Here is a 23,555-nt window from a genome sequence, read left to right as displayed (position 1 = left end):
GATGCATGCTTTGGTATATCAGTTTTGTGTTACCACAAGGCATAAACACACAATATGGGAGAAAGGGTATGACACAGTCAGAAGTACTGGATACCTGCAGTGCAATGGGTCATTGCAGAGTTGAACATACATCATTTTCTGGTATAGGGGTTCCCACCTCCTCCACATCTTCAGGTTTGTTCTAGTAGTTTATACATACAGACAGGACCCCAGTCCCATACCTCCCAATCGCTGCCATTAGCAACAGGCATACATTTCATCACCCAGGCAAAGGACCCCTCACTTACCTGAGCTGCAAAGACTTAGTGGGTAAAAAGGGATTAAAAATGTTTAGTATACCACTTGTTGTTTTATTAGAACGTAGGGTCAATTGGGTGTAATACTGTTCCTTCATATTAGGGATGATTGGGATATATGCAGTACTGTAATCTCACTCCCCCCTCCACCGCATTGATGGAAGGTAGATATATTCTAATACATCACATCTTTTAAACTCCAAATAACGTGATTTCATCCCGTGAAGAAACACTCTCGCTCTCAGCCTTCCCTGCGCGTTCGGATCATGTGAGCTATAGTCTATACTAATCGAGCCACGACCTCCTCAGACATTACGAATCGAATGTAGAGCGAAGCAGGTAATTATTGTGAATAGCTGTAATCTTTTATTTTTTTTTGCTATTTTTCTGTTGTAGTTGTCTGGGACGGTGAGCGACGTTTGTCGGTTGTACAGCTGGAGTTTCTAGGACAGACTGCCAGCACACCGTAAACGTCTATTACTAGCTTTGAAATATCTGTTTTGGGTAATACACTCTACTTCTACAGAAAGTGTTTATTTATTGCTCTTAAAGAGGAACTGTAATGTTTAGGCTTTTCCAAACAATTGCATTAAGGTGAACATGCTCTTTGCTCATGCAGAACAATTGTACTTTAATCCCCTTCATGCTTACCCATTTCACCCTACGTTCACCTAAAAGTCATGGTGTTTGCCTGTTAGGAGGAAAGATTTTGGAATAGGAAGTATGGAGCATCATGTGACTTGCTCCCTTTCCTTGGCCCAATATTGTCACACGACCCTGGACAGCCTGTAGCAAAGCACAAGGGATTATTTCCTCAAATTAGGCATTTTAAAGAGGAAGTAAACTGGGCAATGGCCAAAACAAAAAAGGGCAGACCAAGGAGCTACCAGGGATTGGATACAAAGGCGGGCCAATGTATGAGCTGGGGATGGGGTGGAAGGACAGACCAAGGGGGGTACCACGGATTGGATACAAGGGCAGACTGAGGTGTGTACCAGGGATTGGATACAAGGACGGTCCAATGTATACGCTGGGGATGGGATACAGGGCAGACCATGGGGTGTACCATGGATTGGATACAAGGGCAGACCAATTACGTGCTAGGGAATGGATACCGGGGTGGGCAAATGCATTTGCTGGGAACAGGGTACAAGGGTGGACTAATGTATGTGCTAGGGATGGGATACAAGGGTGGACCAACGTATGTGCTGGGGATGGCATACAAGGGCAGACCAATGTATGTGCTGGTGGGAGATACCAATGTGTGTGTTAGCAATAGGACAAACGAAAATGAGGGGGAAAAAACCCTTTGCGTGCTTTGGGTAGAATACAGAGGAAATACTTGTGTGTGCTAGAGGTAGGTTTAAGGGAGAAAAGTAAGGTACCAAATCCTAGAACAAAGCCACATTGCAGAGATTGCACACGATCCTGGACAGCCTGTAGCAAAGCACAAGGGATTATTTCCTCAAATTAGGCATCTTAAAGAGGAAGTAAACTGGGCAATGGCCAAAACAAAAAAAATCCTGTTACCTTCAATCCTGCAGCGCAGTCGATCAGTGTCTTTTATCGAGTCCCACGTCGTCCCGGCATCTGTCTCAGAGCTGGTGCACTAGGTGCCGCCTTCTTCGCCTCATCTCCCTGGTTCTTCCTACGTCACCTGACCCAGGTGCGAGATCCGGTTAGGTAGGTTTGGAAAAAAACTTGCTGATCTCACTGCACATGCATGCGCACCCAAGGGATGCGTGACGTAGGTATCCCCTTTTATGTAAAATACAATTTCTGAATTTAGGTACGCTTTAACTTTGTGGGCTCCCATGCATGCAGCGATGACAGGTGCAGGACCTGTGATCACTGCAGGGTGACAGCACAGGGTAAGTATGTGCCGTAGTAGGCTGTGCATACTTGCTGATTATGACAGAACTTACACTCCACCACGAGTTTAGTTCCATTTTAAGTATAGTAATGATCTTGCCAATCTTACAAGTATTGTAAATCTTTGTAATTTACTTTTGATGCTGTGTGTTGGGATGGGGCATGAAGTAGATGGCCTAGGGGAGTAAAAAAAATATATAAATCTGGTCCTGCTTTTTCTGGCTTTTTTTGTGTTGATGGGTTTTGTCTTGTTCTCCCATGACAGACCATGTAGTGCATAAATGGTTAAATGCACCAATGAAAGAGGTGTGTCCAAAAACGTGGGGGGGAGGGGCGTTAGAAGGGCCACCTTCAAAATTTACTTTAGCAAGATTCACAGCATGTGGGGAGGTACAGAGCATGTACTAAATTGGGGCCTTGTCAAAAATTTGTACAGGAGCCAAAGGATCTGTAGCTATGCTACTAAAGTGTATAGCATGAGGTCAAGGAGCATGGTCTTGGTACGAATAGTAGCAGTGGCTGGCAAGTGGGCTACAGTGTCTAGTGTAGGACACCCTATTTCCCAAATTCAAGAGTGTAAAATAACAAGGAGAATCCACTACCAACAGAGTCAAAAACATACAAAACAACAAAAGTGTTGTAAATTCTCTATTTTTTTCAAAAGTAAAAAGGGCTTTATCTATAACACAGGCAAGGTATCAGCAGCTTGAAAAGCTAGCAGAAAGAATCAGAAATATGTTAAAAACTGCAATGCATTTTTTTTTATACTGAATTTGTTTTTCATTTTTCTTTCCTTTAGGATGTAAATTCTTCCTCCGTGCCTTTGTTTTCTATGCTCTTTTTTCGTCTCTGAGCCTTGCTTCCTCTTTGATGTAGCTCATTTCTTGATCCCCCCCCCCCCCCCCCTGTCCACTTTGTTCCACTTCCATACGGGATGTCAGGCCCTCAGAAGTCCATGTTTGTGGTAACCCTAGAAATAAACGTGATCCTAGTGGCTCTGACAGTGGTGGGCGTTTTGAGCAGAATGTGGAATCTTTCTTACCCCCAGGCCGTGGTGTAAGTATTTTCTCCTGTTTTGAGATTGATTTTCTATATTCTGACTGAAATTAAGCTTGAATTTAAGAGAAACATTGTTATTGACAAGTTTAAACAATCCAATTCTTAAGCTTATTTTAAACACTCCTTTATTACATCAGATATATTACAGAATGTTTTTTTTTTTAATTTGGCCTTGTAATAATTGTAAACAATGCTGCAATTCTCACCTTTACTGCATGGCTATCCTCTAAGTACAGTTTCTCTGTTACTTGCCATTTGCAGGGTTAGCTTTTTTCTCTTGAGGTTTGAACTATTTTTCTAAAATACTAGAAAATGTTTTGTTGTGTAGAAAGCGACAGATGTAATTAGGCTTTTGTTTGTCTCTTTGATTTAATTGCAGCGTCGCTAGTTTTGTCAATGTTGTTGTCATGGAGAAGTGAGCAGTGTTTAATTATATCTATTTTAACCCCCCTAGCGTTCTAATTCTGTCATTTTTTGATGCAAAAAGTGATCCTATTTTTTTTGCATAGAAATTTTTGTTTATATTGTGGGCCTGGGGATTTTAATGTACGGAAAATCTCGGGCTTAACGAAAAGAGCAACTTTTTTGAGCCCGTACGAAGGTCGGGCTTAACGGCAAGGAGGTTAAAGTGCAGTTAGTTTTCTTTTATCACGTCAGTTTTTTTCTGGATTTGTATAGGCTATTTAATTACACACAAGACAGTGTGGTCAGAGGTTGTGTGCTGCTCTACGTAGTGAATAAGCAAAATGTATTTTTCTACTTACACATGTATTTCCTTTCTTTCAGATCATGTCTGGCTCTGCTGTTTCTTGTCTTAAGTGCCTAAACAACCCTGATTCATTTTGTTATAATGTGTCAGTTTCACCATTCCCAGTCAAAGGGCGAACATCAGCACATTTGTAGAGCAAGCCTATTTGGCATATTTCAAAGTAAACTTGGTGATCAAGATAAGTCCTTGGCCCCTCATAAGGTGTGCAAACAGTGTGTTGAGGGTTTAGGGATGTGGACAAAGGGAACACGTGATAAGATGCCATTTGGTATACCTATGGTTTGGGGAGAGCCAGGAGATCATTTTAGTGACTGTTACTTTTATATAGTGAAAACTTCAGGATATGACAAGAAAAAAAAATGTAACATAGAGTATCCCAGTCTACCCTCGGCTAAACGCCCAGTGGCTCATTCAGATGAAATCCCAGTGTCGGTTTTCGTTACACTATCCTCTCTTGAAGAACATGATTATGGTAATGAACTAGGTGACAACAATGATGAAGAGTTTGAAATTGAAGAGGACTCTGTTCGTAGGGGATTTGATCAGCATGAATTGAGTGACTTTGCACGTGATTTGGGACTATCGAAGAAGGCTTCAGAACTCCTAGCAACTCCTAGAACTCCTAGCAAGACTGCGTGAGAAAAACGTACTTTAAAAAGGAACGAAGGAATCGTACTTTCAAACCAGAGAAATTCCATTTCTGCAGTACTTTAGAACTGACACTTTGTGTATTGCCATAACATACCTGGTTTAATAGAGGAATTGGAAATTCCAATCTATAACTCAGCTGAATGGCGACTATTCATCGATAGCTCAAAGAGGAGCTTAAAGTGTGGCAACATATTTGGGTCAGTCCCAATTGGCCATTCAGTTTCTCTTTGTGAAGAATTTGCAGACATAAAGAGAGTCATTGAGTTGTTGCAATATCACCAACACAATTGGGTCATCTGTGTTGACCTTAAAATGGTATGCTTCTTTCTTGGTCAGCAACGCAAATACATCATGTATCCCTGTTATTTGTGCATGTGTTACAGCAGAGCTTGTGAGAGGCATTGATTGGAAAGGAATCGGCTTCCAAGATCTGCCCTAAAACCAGGTGATGCAAACATTCTACATTAGCCACATGATAGAAAGAATATTATATTCCCGCCTCTGCACATGAAACTGGGTCTGATGAAGCAGTTCGTTAAAGCTTTGCCAACTGAAGAAGACTGTTTAAAGTACCTAATTTTGGCATTACCTAGCCTGTCATTTGAAAAAAAAACGATCGGTGTGTTTGATGGTCCACAGATTTGGCAGCTCATCAAAGATGAACATTTCATCAGGACAATGTCAGAAGTCGAAAAGAAAGCTTGGTTATTATTCAAAGCAATGTCAAGGACTTTCTTGGAAACATACAAGCAAATAATTACACAGAAATTGTCCAGAAACTCTTGGAGAGCTACAAAATGCTTGGTTGCATAATGAGCATCAAGGTGAATTTTCTGCATAGCCATCTTTGTAACTTCCCCAAAAACTTTGGTGCAGTCAGTGATGAGCAAGGTGAACGATTCCACCAAGATTTGAAGGTCATGGAAGGACGGTATCAGGGTAGATGGGATATACATATGATGGCTGACTATTGATGGTCCATCCGGTGGGATTGTCCTAACACTGAACACTCCAGGAAAAGCTATAAGCGTAAATTTTTACCTTACTGCTTACCCGGGAAAATTTTCTAATTTTTTACTGTAAAAAAATCTCATAGAGTAAAAATAAATCCTTTGTATAAACAAAAGAAATTTAAATAAACAGTAAATTCAAGTTATTTCATTATTTTTTCATTGTATTTAAAATTTGTGTTTTTTGACCAAAATGGAGGGTACCCTGTATCGTAAAAACTGGGGTCATTTCTGGATTCACCACCCAAAATTAGTTAAAAACAAGTGTAAGATCTAACTAAACAAAAATGCGTTCCCCAGTGTAATTATTTATTTTATTGTGACGTGCACATAGACTGATGCCAAATTCACCTATGTTGCAATGGCTCAGTAATAGGTCTGCTCATCTTGTTATGATCAGTGTGGGCCTTTTTCTTATCCAATCAGTATGGTTTGCCCATTTCTTGATTTGGTTTATGTTTGAGTATTCTAGGACATACACTGTACATGTTGTAATTGTGCTTCTATACATCATAGATTTGATGAAGTATACTATGGCCAGTTTATATCCATGTACATGAAAGGTATATTCTTCTTAGATGACAGCGGACCTCCCTTAGGACACATGCTTTTGGCTTTTGGAGGTGAGCAGACATCATTGTTGGTATGTTAAAGTTGGTTAAGTTGAATAAAAAAAATAATAAAATTATGACAAGCTGGGGCAGTCTGTACCCCCAGACATGTAATTTCCTGCTTGTGTGATTGGCTCACTAATTGTCCCAAAAATCTGCTTCTAAACCAATTTTGAAAAGGCCTATGGTGGAACAAACAATTGTTTATAACAGGGAAAGGTAGAAATCTGTGACAAAGTTTCCTAATTGTCTTTCAGCTTACATAGGTCACCCTGTTACAGTTTAAGACTGCATTGCCATCTCTCCAATATTTTACATGGCAGACACAGATCCATTATTTAAAACCATTTATGAATGTAAAAAAATATGGAAATATCACTGTAAAAATTATTTTCCGTACACTTCACATTTGTCTGCTTTTAACAAACAGAGCAGGGTGCTTTTGTAATAAAATAGTGGCTTGAATAAAAGTCTAATTTGTTGTTAAAATATATATACATCTTATGTATGCAAACTAGTTATTTTAATATAGATATATTAACCTAAATTTGGCCTGTTCTTGCAACATTAATGTCCTCTGGTCAGAAAAGGTTTAAAGAGCCTTAAAGCTAAGAAATCTTTTCCCTTAATGAACTTTACCCACCTCTGGTATCTTTGGCATCCAACACTTTCAGGTATGACAGATCCCTCCATCCTCCACCTGTGCTACATTACTAGATTATAACTGCAGGTTTAAAGCAACACACTAGTGTTGTAGTATTGTCATCTAAACTACAGCATGTAAAGGGGGATGCAGAAATCTGACAAATCAGTGCATGGCAGAAGAAGTGGCTGTCGGTAAAAAAAAAAAAAATTTGGTGATTGAATTGGTAAGTTTTACCTATGTTTTGCATTTTTTTCCACTATCCCTTGTAATGTGCACTGTCCAGAGTGACCCCTTTTACCGGTGTATGCTAGCACCCAGTAGTTTCATAAGTCCTACATATCCAAAGCTAGGGGCCCAATTCAGAAATTGTCACCAGGTAAAAGGTTCTCAGGTGCAGCCCCTGATATTACCAAAAGGTAAGGCTCATTGAACAAATGTTTAATGAATGTACTGTACTGTGAATGTACAGATATGTTACAGGAGATGGTCAAAAACTATAGGCATACTATAGGAGCATAACAGAGAATTGTTGCATTAGACTACTGGAGATCACTATTACAATGCCTTTACAACTTGGCTTTTACAATTGCGCTCCTTCCAGCCCCTTTTATAGGTTACTTGTCTAACAGTAATTTTAGCAGAGAAAAAAATTATATGGTACAAAAAAAATGGACTGTTGTCTGCAATGGGTTCAAAGGCTGTGCAGTAGGTAACAAAGGGCACCAGGAGTTTCAATCAGTTTGAGGCAGTAAAATCTTACCCAAGAATAGGTTGAATTTGTTTTGTATACAGGCACATGATTTCCATTGATATATCATGTATTTTCACTCATTTAGTTTTTTTCTCTATGTATCCCCTCTCAATAGGATATCTTGCTGGTTTTGATGGCAACTATATGTGGAGCAGAATTGGGGCAGGTAGGATGCAAGGCATAATAGTCTAGCAAATACTACTTTAGCCCGAAAGTCCTTTCCTTTCTTGTTTACCAAAAGGTTTTGTTTTTTGCGTGTGTTCAACATTTCTGCAAGTTAATGATCCATAAAACTTTAATGTAATTGTGCTTAATAAACTCAAATGTGCAGTTCTACTTTTGGAATGTATATTCAGGCATAGGATTTTCGAGATGATAAGCTAGTCCAGGTATCACATGGCTGCACTTTGTGGCTCTGACTAAGTTACTGATTTAGGGGACATTAGTTTACTAGTGCTCTACAGCAAAGCCTGGATATGTATACTGAAATCCTGAACGCGTAAGCTATGTTGCCATTATGCATTTTAAAATTATTTTCATTTTTGACTTTTAATTGTTTGTTTTATCTTGTGACTATTCATATTCCTCACTCCTGTCCACTAAACTTAAAGACAGTTGGTGTCTTTTCAGTCTTCGTATAGACTGTATTCTACAAAATTATTTTAATCCCAGTAAAGCCTCTGCAACATTAGTATATACATTATAGAATCATGTGACAAGGGATTGTAGTTGATTTATACATTCGCTGGTTAAATGTAGCAACATTGGACTAGACTTAAATTATTCAAAGCAGGAAGTTCTCTTTTCACTGCCAGCCTACTTCATACAGATGTTTATTCCGAGGAAAAAAGATAAGAATAATGCAGTTTTGACTGTGCTTTCTATTTAATTTCTGATCCTGTGTCATGATACCATTTTGCAATAAATGCTTTATAGTAATTTAAAGGTGTTTAAAATTATTCTGTACAATATGTATACTGTACTGATGTGTTTTTACGGTTTTTCCTGTAGAATATACCAGCAATGTTCCTGTTTGGGCACTTCGCCTGCTCCCAGCTGTGTCGGGAGGACTGTGTATTCCACTGGCCTATCAAATAGTTCTGAAGCTTGGATACTCCACTTTGTCGGGACTGATAGCTGCTATTTTGGTTTTGTTTGGTCAGTTTTACTTGTTGCTTTGATAAGTAGTTTTACTTGATGTGTCCAGTGCATTACTGTACCATTTCCCTGTCATGAGACAGGGAAAGGCTCCGTTCTAGATGACATGTTTGAAGGTAAGACTTGTTGGGAGATATGGAGGTTGGGCTATATGTGCGTGGATGAGGATTAGATCTCAATTTTTCTATACACAAAATGCTTGATAGACAGATAGATGTGCAGGAACTTTAATATGCATGTACTGTTTGCTTGTTATGTGTTTTAGAAAATGCTTTAAATACTCAGTCACGACTGATCCTGCTGGAGCCTGTTCTCATCTTCTTCATTCTTCTGGCCTTCCTGTCATACCTCAAGTTCCAGTGTTACCAGCAGATCAGGTGAGCAAAAAATAAATAAATGAATAAACTCGTCTATTTTACCTACCTTATGAACTGAACACTGGTGTATATAAATTTATTCTGAGTGGATCAATGATTGCAGCCAACTGCTGATATAGCCGAGGCCATAGCATACCCTGTAAAAATATAATGGTGTTTTCTACTCTACAGCCCATTTTCCATGTTTTGGTGGTTCTGGTTGGTTTTAACTGGTATATCCTGCTCGTTTGCTGTAGGGTAAGTTGTATAATGAAAGTTTACCTTTTCCAAACCTCCATTATGTTATTCTACTCTGACACTCATCTCCTGCTCTCAGGGTGAAGTACATGGGTCTATTTACTTACCTTCTGATTCTTGGGATAGCTGGAGTCCACAGCTGGCAACTGGTTGGTGACCGCAAACTCTCCAATGTATGTACTTTGCTTATTAGCGCATTGACTGTGTGGCCTCAGCAACTCCTTCATCTGTCTCTTCTCTATCTCATGCAGATATCAGTACTGTTTCACTTGGGAGCACGCAGCCTGGCTCTTCTTCTTGTTCCTGTAGCTTTTTACCTGGGAACCTTTTATATACATCTGTCCATTCTGACCCATTCTGGGCCCCATGATCATATTATGAGTAGTGCATTTCAAGCCAGTCTTAAGGTATATGTTCTTCCTCTAAATGTTGGTATATCACAAGCCTGCAAATTTTATGTAGTCCATCTCATAAAATATACATTAGCTTTTATTAGAACCAACTTCTAGGATAACAAAACCATAGGTACTAAATTATTGGCTTTGTTTGGTTCCCTCAAGGATGACCTGCTTTAGGTTTCAGAATGTTACACTGAACATCCAAGTTCTATTATAAAGCGACATTTGATGTTCTAAAGTAAATTCACACTGATATCCAAGGTTATAGTGTAAAGACAAAGGTTCTTTTCTGAAGACACATTGAAATGTCAAGTTCTAGTGTGAAAGCCACAGGTTCTAAAGTGAAGCTTCATAACCACATGATGGTTCTAGAATGAAGCTAGTTGATTTTATGCAGCATACTGTAGAAATAAGTGCCTATTTGTTAATACCTGTTTCTGGTTTCCAGGGAGGTCTGTCAAGAATTACACAGGGACAGCCACTAGAGGTGGCGTTTGGCTCCCAGATCACCCTCCGGAACACCTTGGGTAAACCAGTGCCTTGCTGGCTGCACTCACACAAGAACAATTATCCAGTAATGTAAGTATATGTGGGGTGTATTTGCTGTGGACACAGAATTAATTTAAAGCACTGCAGTGGTAGCTTTGGGCATCCCCATAAAAATCTGGTAGAGAAATGCATTTGATGTGGAAATTGAATGCCCAATATATATAGTACATTAGAAGAATTCTTGAGATAAATGCATTAGGTGCTCACCTAATTGCTATAGTTTTCCCCAATTTTGCCTTAGATTTGTGTCTAAAACTTCTGAAAACACAACATCAGTTTTACATCCAAGCAAATATAATTCTTTAGAATAGGTTCAGCATGGACAGCTCACATGATATCTATATACCCCATAGGACTCCATAGGGAGGCTCATTGAAATACATGGACTGCCGAGGCACCAGAATGCTCAAAGAATTGAACATGCACATTTTTCTCCAAAGCAGTGCAACACAATACACATGTGTTGACATGCATTGTGGTGCCTTCAACACATTTAACCACCTGAGCATTACACTGAGGTCTAGATTTCTGTACCAAAAGTGGGGACCGAGATTTTCCCTACATTTAAATCCCCACTTACCTGGGTAAGTGGGGATTTTAATGTACGGAAAATCTCGGGGTTAACCAAAAGAGCAACTTTTTTTAGCCTGTACCAAGGTCGGGCTTAACGGTCGGGAGGTTAAGTTGATCAAAGGATTGGGATGACAATAAATGCTGCTGCACCAATGCACACAACACACAATAATACGTATGATCCTCTAACTCAGATGTGAATAAATACCTGGAAGGCGGTGTATAAATGTTCCAAGTGTTTTTGTAAGAGACACAGTTCTTAAATACTTAGGATAAGGATCTATACTTTCAAAACAGATAGCTGATTCCTGCATTCACTAAGACCTGAGATTTTTAGTCACGTGTCTGAAAATAAAAATCCTTAGCCTTGTTCTAAAGCTTTGTGAATTGAGACCAAAATATTCTAACTACACCTGAAAATTCCTTACATTGGCATTGAGTACATCCTTATGTTTAATATATAGAATAGTAAAGTTGGTAAATCTCTCAATTAAAGTAAGGGGGAGGTAACAGTTATTGTGTGTGTTTCTGATAATGTTTTTGTTGCTTTTGGTATTCACTGTTTTTTTTAGTTCCTTAGGTCTGTTTTAGGCTACGTACACATGTGGAATAATTGTTTTTGGAAATAAAGATTTACAACTAATCGTTTGTTAACAAAAAAGTGCACAACGACGCAGATGAACAAGGAATGTTGTTGGAAATGAATGACTGTCCTGGCAGATGCATTTGGGCGATGATCGTTGTCTATCTATTGTGTACAGTCCTGTAGTGATAGAAGATGGTTCTGCGGTACACTTTCTCTGGTACACGTCACCTCCTGTATTGTTCAAACGATCATATCTAGTATATAGATACATATAGTACATTATTGGTGGATTATCTTTGAACGTACAGCATGTACAGAATCGCGCACTATTCAATAGTTCAAAATAATCCTGATTAATCGCTGATATGTTGTCAGTTGTTCATTTTCTAATGACAATTATTGCATGTGTGTACTTAACCTTGGACATAAGAGGGCAGTTACAAAATGCAGCATCCATGTATTTGTTCTGATTGTTGTAATTGAAGGCTTGCTTTTATTTGTGCTGAGCAGATCAGTCTAGTGCCATCCTTATCTAGAGGAAAGTCATTTGACTGGTCTGATCACATGATAACCTCAAATATGTATTGCTGGTAACCGTGCTTAAAATATTTATGTAATTATCCTTCAAAGGTGGAGCTCCCTTCAGTCTTGCACAGCTGTACAGGCAGCGCTCCTGAAATCACCTACTGTTAATTTTACTGCACACTTTTTCTTGCAGTGTAAAACAAACAGAGCTCACCTACTTTCCTGGCTGGAGGGTATGGCAGTCCTTTCAACCAGTTAGGACCAGCATCATACCTTGGTGTTACCTAGGCTAGTCTGCATGCAAATGAAACCTAATTAAAAACCCTCACTCCTTCAGAATTACATTAAGGCTGAAGGTTTTTGAGAACAAAACTAAGGGAGGGTGCTATGATGTTTTCAAGGAAGCAATGTACAGTTCCCAGCCTGTCTCAGCAGTCCTGATTTGCATGCATTACAAAGACAAGCTCGGAGGTCAAGTTATGACTTGACTGGTTTGTAATAAAAGCTGACATTATTTAAAATGTCATTAGTGTGTTAAGAGGGAAAACCAGACAAAATATAAGCAGGTTAAAATTCAGATTTATTTTGGGTATATAAACTAATGTGTAATATGTGATGCTGGGCCCTTTATCAAAGGATGTGCTGGGTGCAGACTCACCCCTCCCTCTGTAAGAGATTAGATTATTATTCAATTCAGCCTTTGTATAAACACACAGTAGATACTGTCTATTGATTTCCAGCAATGTACACTGGGCTTTAGGGGAAGATAAGGGAGAGATTGTTCCCACATCAGTTACCAGTCACCATTTGTGTGCTGAACACCCTGTAACACCCATTTTGTAGGTATGAGGGAGGACGCGGGAGTTCACACCAGCAGCAGGTCACGTGTTATCCATTCAAAGATGTCAATAACTGGTGGATTGTCAAGGACCCATCCAGGTAACCACACAGCAGTCTGAGTGTCACTTCTGTTTTCTGAGCATGTGGAAAGAAAGAAATGCTGATAACATCTGTATTGTCCTTTACCAGACAGGATATGGTTGTCGGTTCGCCACCACGTGCTGTACGTCATGGAGACACTATACAGCTTGTCCATGGCATGACGGGTCGATTCCTTAACACGTATGTGTCAGAGATACTTGTGCTAATTGTATATAGCCATAAAGTGTAGACCTGTCCAATAATGATGCCTAATGAAGTCTAAGCAGTGTTATGTGTTGCTTCCTTTTGCCTAAAGTTGATCTGCAGGAAGATATTTGAAAAAACACTAATGAGATGTGATTTTATATATTTTTATTAAAAAAAATCATAATTACTATTTAAATAATAATAGTGCTTATCCTATTTACCTTGATATCAGTCCTGTGTAAGCTGTACAGAGTCAGGGTAGGAAAAGGAGATGCAACACTACAACCAAGCCAGTGAATGTGATGAAAGTCAACATGCAATCAAGAGGAGTGAGCAGAAAAAGCATAGTTTATACTGTATATACCTGACCCACCCAAAAGCTGAAAAGTCACCCAGGGCTAAAGCTACGTACACACTTCCAATTATTATCGTTGGAAAACGAACGACGAACGATCCTGCACGATATCTACGAACGATCGTATAGCACCGATCCTGCACATAGAGATAACGACACGATCGTTCGTAGATATTGTACACACAATAGATACGATCGTTTGAGCGATAGAGGAACTATGTGCACGACAGGAAAGTGAACGGACGTTCGTTCATCACGCATGCTCTGAACATGGACGATCAACGAACGACCATACACACGAACGATGTTCAACGATCGTCGTCCAATCCGATCCGCCGGTCCGGTCGTTCGTTTCCAACGACTTTCCTCGTTCGTCGGCGTCGTTGGTTACTTTTTTACGAACGATTTTTTGCCCAATCGATCGTTCGTCGTTCGTTTTGAACGATAAAAATTGGAAGTGTGTACGCACCTTTATACTCCAGTCAGCTTACAGTTGGTGTTGCCATATGTGTAAAGAGCATGCGATTGGCTGCTGCCGGTGGTGCCCGTGTATGCCTTGAAGCAATTGGTGGAAGTAGCGGTCATTCTGGCTGGCATCTGTTCACATGAGGTGAATGGGAGAAGCGCAGCCTGAGCCCTGCTTCTCTCTGTATAGCGGTAACCAGAGCCAGCAGGTGGTCAGATGAGAGAGACGGAGCCGGTCAGGAAGAGGACAGCAGTGGCCAGGATTCTGGTGTCAGTCAGCCAGAAGAACATTCTGCCCAGGGAAAATCCATAGGGGAGCCCCCTCTTGAAGCCCCAATGGCTCTTCTTCCAGCATTGGTGATGTCGGAGCTCCCTACAGCCATGAGAAATCAGCGGAAGGTCCGAAGCCTGAAATGGAACCCCTGTCCCCGGAGGGGGAGAAGGCTGGAGCTCAGCAATGACCTGCGTCTGAGGGCCTTGCTATTGTGCCAGGAATACCTGAGAGGAGCCTAGAGGAGCATCCAGCCCCAGCACATGAAGGTGTCTGTAGTAAGGTAAATACCATACAATGCGTTACATGCCATGCTTAGAGTCACCAAGGATCAGATGACAGAAAGACATACGGTAAAGCATTTTAAGAAAGAGTGGCATCCTGTATTCCTGAGTACAAGTTTTCTTTATTCTCCATCCACAGGCTGCTAAATAGCTGTCCAACTCTTGTCTTTAAAGGCCAGGATCCCAACACATTTTGGGCAATGCCTCAATATTGTAATTTTATTGGTATTTTTTTTTTTAATATTGAAATTTGCCAGCCAGCATTTCCCACCCTCGGCTTATACTTGAGTCAATCAATTTCTCCTGTGTTCCAAGGTAAAAATATATACTCGGATTGACTTATACTCAAGTATATACAGTATATTATCAGAATGTTGCTACTTTGTCATGATCCAGTTTTCAGGCTGAGGTTCTGTTCTTGACCAAGTTGTGCAACTATCGGTGCAATGAAGATCTTGCGCTGCATTCCTAAAGTTTATCGTTAATAAGCAGTAGTTTAGCATATATTGCTTTACACTGGAAACAGAGCTAAAAAAAATTAGTTGTGCAAGCTGCTGTTTTATTTTTTCAGACATGATGTGGCTGCCCCTCTCTCTCCGTATTCCCAAGAGATCTCCTGCTACATTGACTATAATATTTCTATGCCAGCACTGACGCTATGGAAGGTGGTAAGTGTCAGCATTTGGTCTCAATGTTACCATTAGATCCCATTTGTGGAGTATTAATTAGGTAAGGTGCACTCATGTATATCTTGCTGTTTAGCACGCAGTATATATTGTAGAAATACTGGTAAATAAATATATCTTTAACGTTTACAGGAGATTGTAAACAGGGAATCTGACAAAGACACATGGAAAACAATCTTGTCTGAAATCAGGCTTATTCACGTGAATACATCTGCAACTTTAAAGGTATGAGAATAGAAATTGGAAATGACTAAGTTGGAACTTCGGTAACAAACCCATCATGAACTGAAAAATGTGTGTATGCACTGTACTGTCATTTGTGAATTTTCATGTTGTGCTGTTGTGAGGCCATGTTGTGAGAAGAGATTAAATCACTGTCTGTCTCTAGAGAAAAAATTGCAGTCAGCTGGGAAAATCTATCTGGGTCAGTCAGACTTTCCTGTGAACAGACTCCGTAATCGAAGCGGCAGGAAAAACCTACAGACGTGGACATATTCCATGACTGAACTATAAACAGTTAGCAAAATGTCTGTAGACACAAATTATTTTATTAGTAGAATAGAAAAGTGTATGTAACAATATCTGTTGGTTTAATTACACTTTTTATACATTTGCATAGATTTCAGCATTATAGTGTACATGGGGCTGGAAACCCTTTTAAATTCACAAACAAAGGTCAGATCTTTTCCTGATCACTTTATGACTATCCCTAAGAAAGTAATGCTAGTTGCCTGGCTGTCTGGTTTCCATACTGACTCAATCAGAAACAATGTGCAGCAAGATGTAAAAAATCCTAAATCTAATTTTGTGTGTTAGGTCAGCATGGCAGCCAGGTAACTAGCATTGGAACATTGCAGCAGATATTGTGGGTTTTTTTTTATTATTCTCTCCCTGAATTTTCCTCCTGTGAATATTCTTCCAGCTCAGTGGGTTAGCACTACCAGACTGGGGATATCGACAGCTGGAGGTGGTTGGAAACAAGGTTGCCAAGGGCTATCACCAGAGCTTTATTTGGAATGTGGAGGAACACAGATATGGCAAAAGTATGTCCTTGTTCTGCATTCAGTAATGACGTGTTTTGTTCTATTAATGCTTTGTTTCCCTTCAGCCTCTTCAGGCCTCTAGATTATTGCTAAACCACACCAAAATAACTACCACCTGCGTTTTAACATCAACACAGCCACATCTCTGAAATCGCATGCATGTAATAAAAATTAAAAATGTGACTTTCAAAGCCTTAAATAACCATATTTCAAGCAAATTTTAAAATTATATAAAATAAAAACTCATTTACAAAATATGTTTAAAAAGCAAAATCTTTAAAATCAACTACATTTATATTTTTGTCACATCAATGCCAATCTCACATGTGAATACTCAGTCTCAAAATATTGCAAATTCTATGCGTTTTGTGGAACTTGGTTTGGACAGGAGATCAAAAATCATAGTATGGTTTTTAGGGTTTGAAAGTCCCATTATTTAATTTTTATTACACATGTGCTCTAGATCAGGGGTCGGCAAACTTTTATGGCCACCAGGCTATTTTAGGGGTGGGCAGATCTGGCCGGCAACCCGCAGCGTTAGGCTGGAACGAACTACCGGTTAGGCCGTATCTGGCCTAAAGGCTGGAGTTTGCCAACCCTGCTCTGAATAATTTTTGCCTTTTGATGTTTTTTGGTTCTCTCCCACAGGCAGGGAGCAGCCTGAGCGGGAACAGGAACTGCACTCTTCTCCACAGATAGATGTTGGCAGGAATCTCAGTTTCATGGCTCGATTTTGGGAGCTCCAGGTATCTGTCTTTTTATGAACCCTACTGTTGAATTTTAATATCGTAAAAGGTGCACAGGTGTACACTTTGTCCATTCTAAATAGAAAAAGAATACACGGTTTAGCATGGGCTTATATAGGAATCTCCTTGTTTCATAAACATTGAACTTGCCTATCCATCTTCTGCTGTCTCCTAAACCCTCACTACTCACCCACCATTCCATATCCCCCCTCTTTATTGTATGCTGCTTCTCCACCTCCTAGATTGTAAACTCTTTGGGGCCTCATCTCTCACTTTCTGTGTCATTTGCAAGCTCTATTTATTGTACAGCACTGCATAATATGTTGGCGCTATATAAATACTGTTTATTAATAATAACAGGGTAAGCCTATGTATAATCATTAAATACTTCACTTTTTTGAGCTGGAGTTCTGCCTTAAAGGTAAACTTGTGAAAGACGTAGTTACCACGCTGACTTTTGTGTTTCAATACTTTTTAAAGATGCTGTGTTGACTGCTGCATGCCTTGGCTCCTACTTCTGACATCCACATCACTACTGTACACAACAGTAATGTTAATAATAGAGTAACTATTGTGTGTAACTAATAGAGTATGCAGATGAGGAAAGTAAAGTTATACATTTTCTATTTGCTTGGAGACAGTGACTTGCCTGATGGTTAGTCTACAAAACTTGATTTTTTTTATCTCCCCAGTGGAAGATGCTGACGATGAGGAGTGAAAGCCCTGAACACAAGTATAGCTCATCGCCCCTAGACTGGATCTCCCTTGACACCAGCATTGCTTACTGGCTTCATCCAAAGACCACTGTGAGTGTTGCAGAAACTAAACTAATATAAGTGTATTTCTGCATTGTCCTTGTATAACCAAGCAGTGTCATTCGTACACAAAAGCCATTCAGACACAGAACCAAGACCTTTATGTACATTATAAAACCTTGTTTTCAATATTGAGACAGCACACAGAGCAATATGTCTTAATATCTGCTTGGATAATTGCCTCTTACTTGCTACACTGCATCTACAATCTCAATCACGCATAAAGAAGAGTCTCATAAAAATGATGCCAAATTTACCCCCTCCCTGTTTGTCACATAGCACTCTTATTTCCTAAATTGTTGCAGCAATTACAGCTAGTTGTACACCTGTAAATTGACTCAGTGAATGTTTATGAAAAAAGAATGCCTCCTTGCCATAGATTGTAATGCTAGTTCAGCCCTTGTAGAGTAGAAAAAAAAATGCTTTTAATAGGTTACCTGGGCACAGTCCTAGACCATATCGAAAAAACTTGTCGATTGCTAGGGTATTTAGGTACAAAACACAGGAAATTCAGTTGTGGCTGTTAAGTGTGTGTTACCAGCCTTTATACTATTTAAAGCGTACCAAAACTCAACATTTTCACGTTACATGTAAATCGAAAATGTTGTTCATTTTTTTTTTTTCCAAGTTAAAAAAAAAGGGTGCAGCACCTCCCCTTTCAGTCTTGATCGCCTACGCCACGAATGCAGGGAGGCTTTGGGTACACCTATGCATGTTCTAATCTCGGACATGCGCAGAAGGGGCATTTCTTTTAAGAAAAAGATATGCCCATCTCACACAAGCGCAGTGAGATCGGCTCCCCCCTTTACTAGGAGCTAAGTCACCCAATCTCGCACCTGCGCAGTGTGAGATCGGGTGATGTGCCAAGAAGACCAAGGAAGAAGAAGGAAGTAAAGAATTAGGATAGCAGCACCCAGAGCTTACTTAGTGCCAGGACAAAGAGGAATTCCAGAAGGGTGTGGGGCCAGATTGTGGGAAGGACCAGCGCCATTGAGGCACCTGCAGGATTAAAGGTACGTGTAAATTTTTTTATTTTCGGTTTAGTCCAGCATTAATACCCAAATTGACTGCTATGCATTTTAAACACATCTTATGTGCATTTGATATTACACACAAAACATACAATTTTGAACTTATTGGGTGTCAGTTTTGTCTGTGTATTTATAAAATATTTCTAGATTATATTTTCAGCTCCACGTTGCTCTGATGGGAATTGATAGGATTTTTGTAATGGTTTATTAGATCTCTAGTTATTGGATCTCTTCATAATATAAAAGAAGAATCCAGAAATAGCATTTTTGTTTCACCCCGGTTCCGGATTGAAACTGAAATATAATGGTCTAATAAAAAATCTAGAAAAAGCATTATTTAATGTTTTGAATGTTGTTAAAGCAAATTGTTTAAACATAATTACATTCTGCATCACATTCTCAAGATGACATTTAGGTTCTGTCTTGATGTGACAGTTTATCAGGTTGTCCATTGGAATTCTACTTCCATTGTGGAGAAGGTCAGTTTGTAAAACTATCATTTTGATGTGCTAGAAGTGTTTAGGACTTTTTAAACTATGTATTGTGGCTTTAATTTCAGGCTCAGATTCAGCTCTTGGGTAACCCCATCATCTGGTATTCTGCAAACATTGGTGCCATTTTGTACACCACACTATTTCTTTTTTATTTGCTGCGACAGAGAAGAGCGATTTTTGACATTCCCCAAGGTAAGGGTATAAACTTCACAAATATTTGTTTCAAATATTGTATAGTTTACACAATGATTGCAGATACACAAAGATTACATGCCTAGTTGCTCGAGGCTTGTACATTAACCTTTTCAAGCCTCTGGCTAAGTCTTTAACCCCCTGAGCGGTATTCCCGACTGTGGCTCGGGGTAAAAAAAACATGCTGAAAGCGGTAACCCTGAGCCACACTCAGGGTAGCAATAAACATATTAAACACTTGGTCCCACCCATCGTTGTCCTCCAGTGTCGTGCCCATGTGCATGCCTCGGTGTGTTCGTATGACATTGGAAGGAGTCTCATGTCTAAAGTATCCAAACCCTGTGACAATAACAGGCATTTGGATATTGAGATTAAAACAAATAATATGTACCACTGATGTATGTACTATTTGTAATTTGAAAAATACACACTTGATTTATTTTTGCACAAAAACCTCCTGAGCCTGAAAACTCTTTTTTTCCCCTTCTTTCCCTTATACCTATAAAATGAGCTCTAAATAATCAACAAAGAGGTTGGCTCAACACAACCTTTATGAAACAAAGACATCAAACCAACACCAAAAATGAATTCTTATTATTGGAAATAGAAATATTGAACAGGAACTTGTCCTGATATAGAAACAGCCATTCTTGTTGAAGCAGGACATTGCTTTCCGATTTCAGAGATGCCCCTCTGATGACTAGTGGGATAATGATCAATAATATGTGCAGAAATCACAGATTCATTGAATGGATGACTTAAGAGCAGGGAGACTTTTGTTAACAGATCATCAGATACAGATGACTCTTTGGCAAGAAGTAAACACCACAGCAGCAACCTCCCAGTGATTTTAGCTATGAAGTGATTTTCACTCTGCTCAACAAATTGTGCCTCATCAGACAATGCCATGCAGTAGTCAGACAGGTCATTGATATTGTGTTTTGTCTCCAGGTTCCTGGCAGGCCTTGCAAATGACAGGAATACTGTGCCTTGGTGGGTGGGCTGTGAATTACCTGCCATTCTTCTTAATGGAAAAAACACTCTTCCTTTATCACTACCTCCCTGCTCTGACCTGCCAAATCCTCCTGCTGCCTCCGCTGTTTGAGCACATTCACCAGCACTTGCTTAGGTAAGTCTAGTAACAGCTGTCTCCCTTGGGCAGGAAGTTTGAAATTTTAAAATGAAAGTCTGTAAGCAAAAGTCTGTAAGCAAAAGAACACAGTCCAGAAGCCATTTGTCTGTAGGCTTACTTTATTCTATTGAAACTTGAGACAAAATCTGATTCCTGATTAAGAAGGAAACACTGTTTTGATTTCTTCACTTGAGTTTGTAAATTTCAAGAGCAAAACTGTATTTTTTTATTCCTAACCATAATAATAAAAGATAACACACAAAATTACTATAGTTACCTTTAATTGGGAAATGTAACAATAAGTACCTATCTATGGTGGTCCTAGCTCCTTTATATTCAACCTGTCACAATGTGGAAGTGCTTGGGGGGGCGCACTGGCCAGAGCCGCGGACGACATCTCCTGGAGCCTTAGGGAGGTGGGCGGGTTCTGGTATCATGATGTCACTCTGGGGGGATGTTTCTTCCCCTTTGAGTTACACACAGCTCCCCGCGCATGTGCGGGCCGGAGTCCGTGCATTTAGTGGTCTGCAACGTGCAAAAGGTTGGGTGCCATTCTTCCCACTGGCCACCATGCAGATATAGAGAGAGCTGTGGATAAAGAAGTCATAGAAGGGGTTCCCTGAAGACCTGAAAATTGTTTCAAGGATTCACCATGTTAAAAAGGTAGAGAAATGCTACATTAATGTGTAATTTGTCAAAGGGTTTCTACCATATATTTGTAGTGACCTATCTCATGGTTTTATTTTGGATTGTTTTACTGCTCTTTCTTGTATTTTTGCAGATCTGAGGCTCTAAAAAATACATTCGCCTCCCTGCTTTTAGTCTGGATTTCTAGCGTTTTTCTGACTTACCGCACATTATCTCCTCTGACATTTGGAAATCCTGCACTGTCAGCGACAGAACTCAGGAGTCTACAGTGGAAGGACACATGGGATATTCTCATCAGAAACCAGTGACACTGGCCTAATAGACCACGTCCAGAACACAATGGCTACAAAACTGCCACAACCACTGCTGGACACCTGGGTCACGGGATGGTGGAAGCATGGGGAAAGATTTATATTCTCTACCTCTTTAGAGTTTTGCAGGTTACAGACAGATTGTGTGAACTTTGTTACATGGCTTGCAAAGGTTTGGGAATCTAGACTAGAAATTGGCTATTTATGTTAGTTTATTCTTGCCTGGTATGCCAAAATGCCACGAGACAATGCTGCAATCAACCAACAAGCCTACTGTCACCAGCAAATCCTACAGTAGTCTTTTGCATGTTTTTTTTTTTTTTTTTACAGCAGGAATGTTTTGTAATGTTAGAAGTTTAGATATAGGAAGCAGAACTGTTTTGTTAAATGCAACCAGGGCCAAGACATTATTAGTTGACATAAATGACTTTTTAAAGCTCAACTGAGGTTAAAAAACAAATAGTGATAGAATAAATGTAAGAAAATAATAAGAATAAATGTAATGGACAGTAATTTACCCAAAGCTTAGCTTTAAAGTCTCTGATTTTTTTAAAGCACTGATTTCAAAGCAATGTTGTCACTCCTGTGCTTATGGATGGGAAGGCATTTCTGTACAACATGGGGCACCTGTATCTGCTGTTGGAAGCTATGATCAATAAAACAGCATCTGCTTCAAACAATAACAGGAAGGCAAAGCAATTTCTCAGTGGACCCCATAGCACACTGGTTTGTCCTTTGGTATCACTATTGGAATTTACATAAGGCAAACAATTAACACAAAGATAAAACCCTGTACAAATGGGAAAAAAAAGAAAAGGTTTATATTCTATTTTAATGAATGGCACTGAATTTGTGTACAGATGACACATAGAAATGCATAGACATTAAACACAGAATACTGAACATGTCATTAAACGTTTTGTTGCAAATGTCTGTTGAAAAAAATGTCATTGTTTCGTCTGGTAAAAAGTCCTCTAGCCGACATGGAAGAATATAACAGTCTATACAAAGAAACAAGCCGCTGCTACTGACTGATGTGTATAGATAGTGATGGCCTCTAATGATCAAATACAGAGTATTTTTCAAATAAGTATACAACAAAATTCAAATATGTGTACATATAAAATGTGTACATATCTTTGCTGGTTTATTAAAGTTTTTTATTTATATATTAACTATTTATTTAGTAAAACAGTGCAAAAAGTAATAAGAAAGCAGTGTTAGCTGGAATCAGATGAGTATAATCCAAATGGTTACTGCATCCATGTTCTGTACTGCTTTACTGTGTAAGTAAGTGTTAAGGTGGGGTTGTAAGTGTGTTATGTTAATAACAAATGACCTTGGATGCCCTATTCCAGGGAATCTACAAGGATAGCCATAACTGGTCACAGCTGAGGAGGTTATTACTCATCCCCATAGCACTATTTAGGGGCAGAGTATTATACTCTGTGACATGTTTCCCCAAGCACTAGCACGTTTCCAAGAGTCAATCAGTAGCAGTCTGCAAAGCTGGATGGGAGTTTTCCCTGGGCCAAATAGGAGTTTTTTGTTTTTGGTCACTTCCCAATAAGTCAAAGGCCAAACTCTTTTGGGTTTAGAAATCTTCAGCACCATACTACCTGCGTGTTAGATGTTTACTAAAAACTAATCTGTAATCAGGCAGAGGATCTGGAAGCCATTGGCCAATGTCTGAAATTAAAATTTAATAGGTCAGTGTTCAAATGTTTCAAAACCTCAGAGCAATAACCACAACCCTATTCTATTAGTTGTTTTCTTACCACTTCACTATTTTGGGCCTTTTGCAATCATTCTCTGCCCAATGTAAGGACCCTCGTGATAGCACAGGATGGGGGATTTGCAGGCTTCATGCATTATTGACATGCAGT

The 23,555-nt window shown here is 39.5% G+C and overlaps 1 protein-coding gene across 6 annotated transcripts; it reads left to right on the top strand.

Moving 5' to 3' along the window:
* Nucleotides 1-531: 531 nt before the first annotated feature.
* On the top strand, nt 532-22,598 carry POMT1 (protein O-mannosyltransferase 1). 6 transcript variants are annotated; one of them, XM_072430060.1, is made up of 20 exons: nt 541-635; nt 2,968-3,224; nt 6,174-6,280; nt 7,781-7,831; nt 8,677-8,823; nt 9,089-9,200; nt 9,372-9,437; nt 9,517-9,610; nt 9,689-9,844; nt 10,284-10,414; nt 12,912-13,007; nt 13,098-13,190; nt 15,143-15,239; nt 15,390-15,482; nt 16,180-16,300; nt 16,949-17,046; nt 17,739-17,852; nt 19,452-19,578; nt 20,530-20,707; nt 21,492-22,598. In XM_072430060.1, exons 2-20 carry the CDS (start codon nt 3,103-3,105, stop codon nt 21,664-21,666), a joined length of 2,178 nt encoding a protein of 725 aa, XP_072286161.1. In that variant the 5' UTR covers nt 541-635; nt 2,968-3,102; the 3' UTR covers nt 21,667-22,598. The 6 variants fall into 6 exon arrangements, with proteins under 6 accessions (XP_072286160.1, XP_072286161.1, XP_072286163.1 ...); XM_072430059.1 differs by having other exon boundaries at nt 532-635; nt 9,517-9,844; XM_072430061.1 differs by lacking the exon at nt 541-635 and having other exon boundaries at nt 3,102-3,224; nt 6,236-6,280; nt 9,517-9,844.
* Nucleotides 22,599-23,555: the final 957 nt, after the last annotated feature.

The sequence above is a fragment of the Pyxicephalus adspersus genome, chromosome Z (genome assembly GCF_032062135.1).
Source record: "Pyxicephalus adspersus chromosome Z, UCB_Pads_2.0, whole genome shotgun sequence".
Classification (NCBI taxonomy): Eukaryota; Metazoa; Chordata; class Amphibia; order Anura; family Pyxicephalidae; genus Pyxicephalus; species Pyxicephalus adspersus.
Note: the sequence above shows the minus strand (reverse complement) of the source record. Positions and strands in the feature narration are given on the sequence as shown.

Bases quoted from the DNA above. Each gene is read 5' to 3' on its own strand.
- POMT1 (XM_072430059.1), top strand. From the start codon at position 3,103: ATGTCAGGCCCTCAGAAGTCCATGTTTGTGGTAACCCTAGAAATAAAC. The intron at 3,225-6,173 runs GTAAGTATTTTC...TATACATCATAG, and splicing joins TCTTACCCCCAGGCCGTGGT to ATTTGATGAAGTATACTATG. The intron at 9,438-9,516 runs GTAAGTTGTATA...TCCTGCTCTCAG, and splicing joins TCCTGCTCGTTTGCTGTAGG to GGTGAAGTACATGGGTCTAT.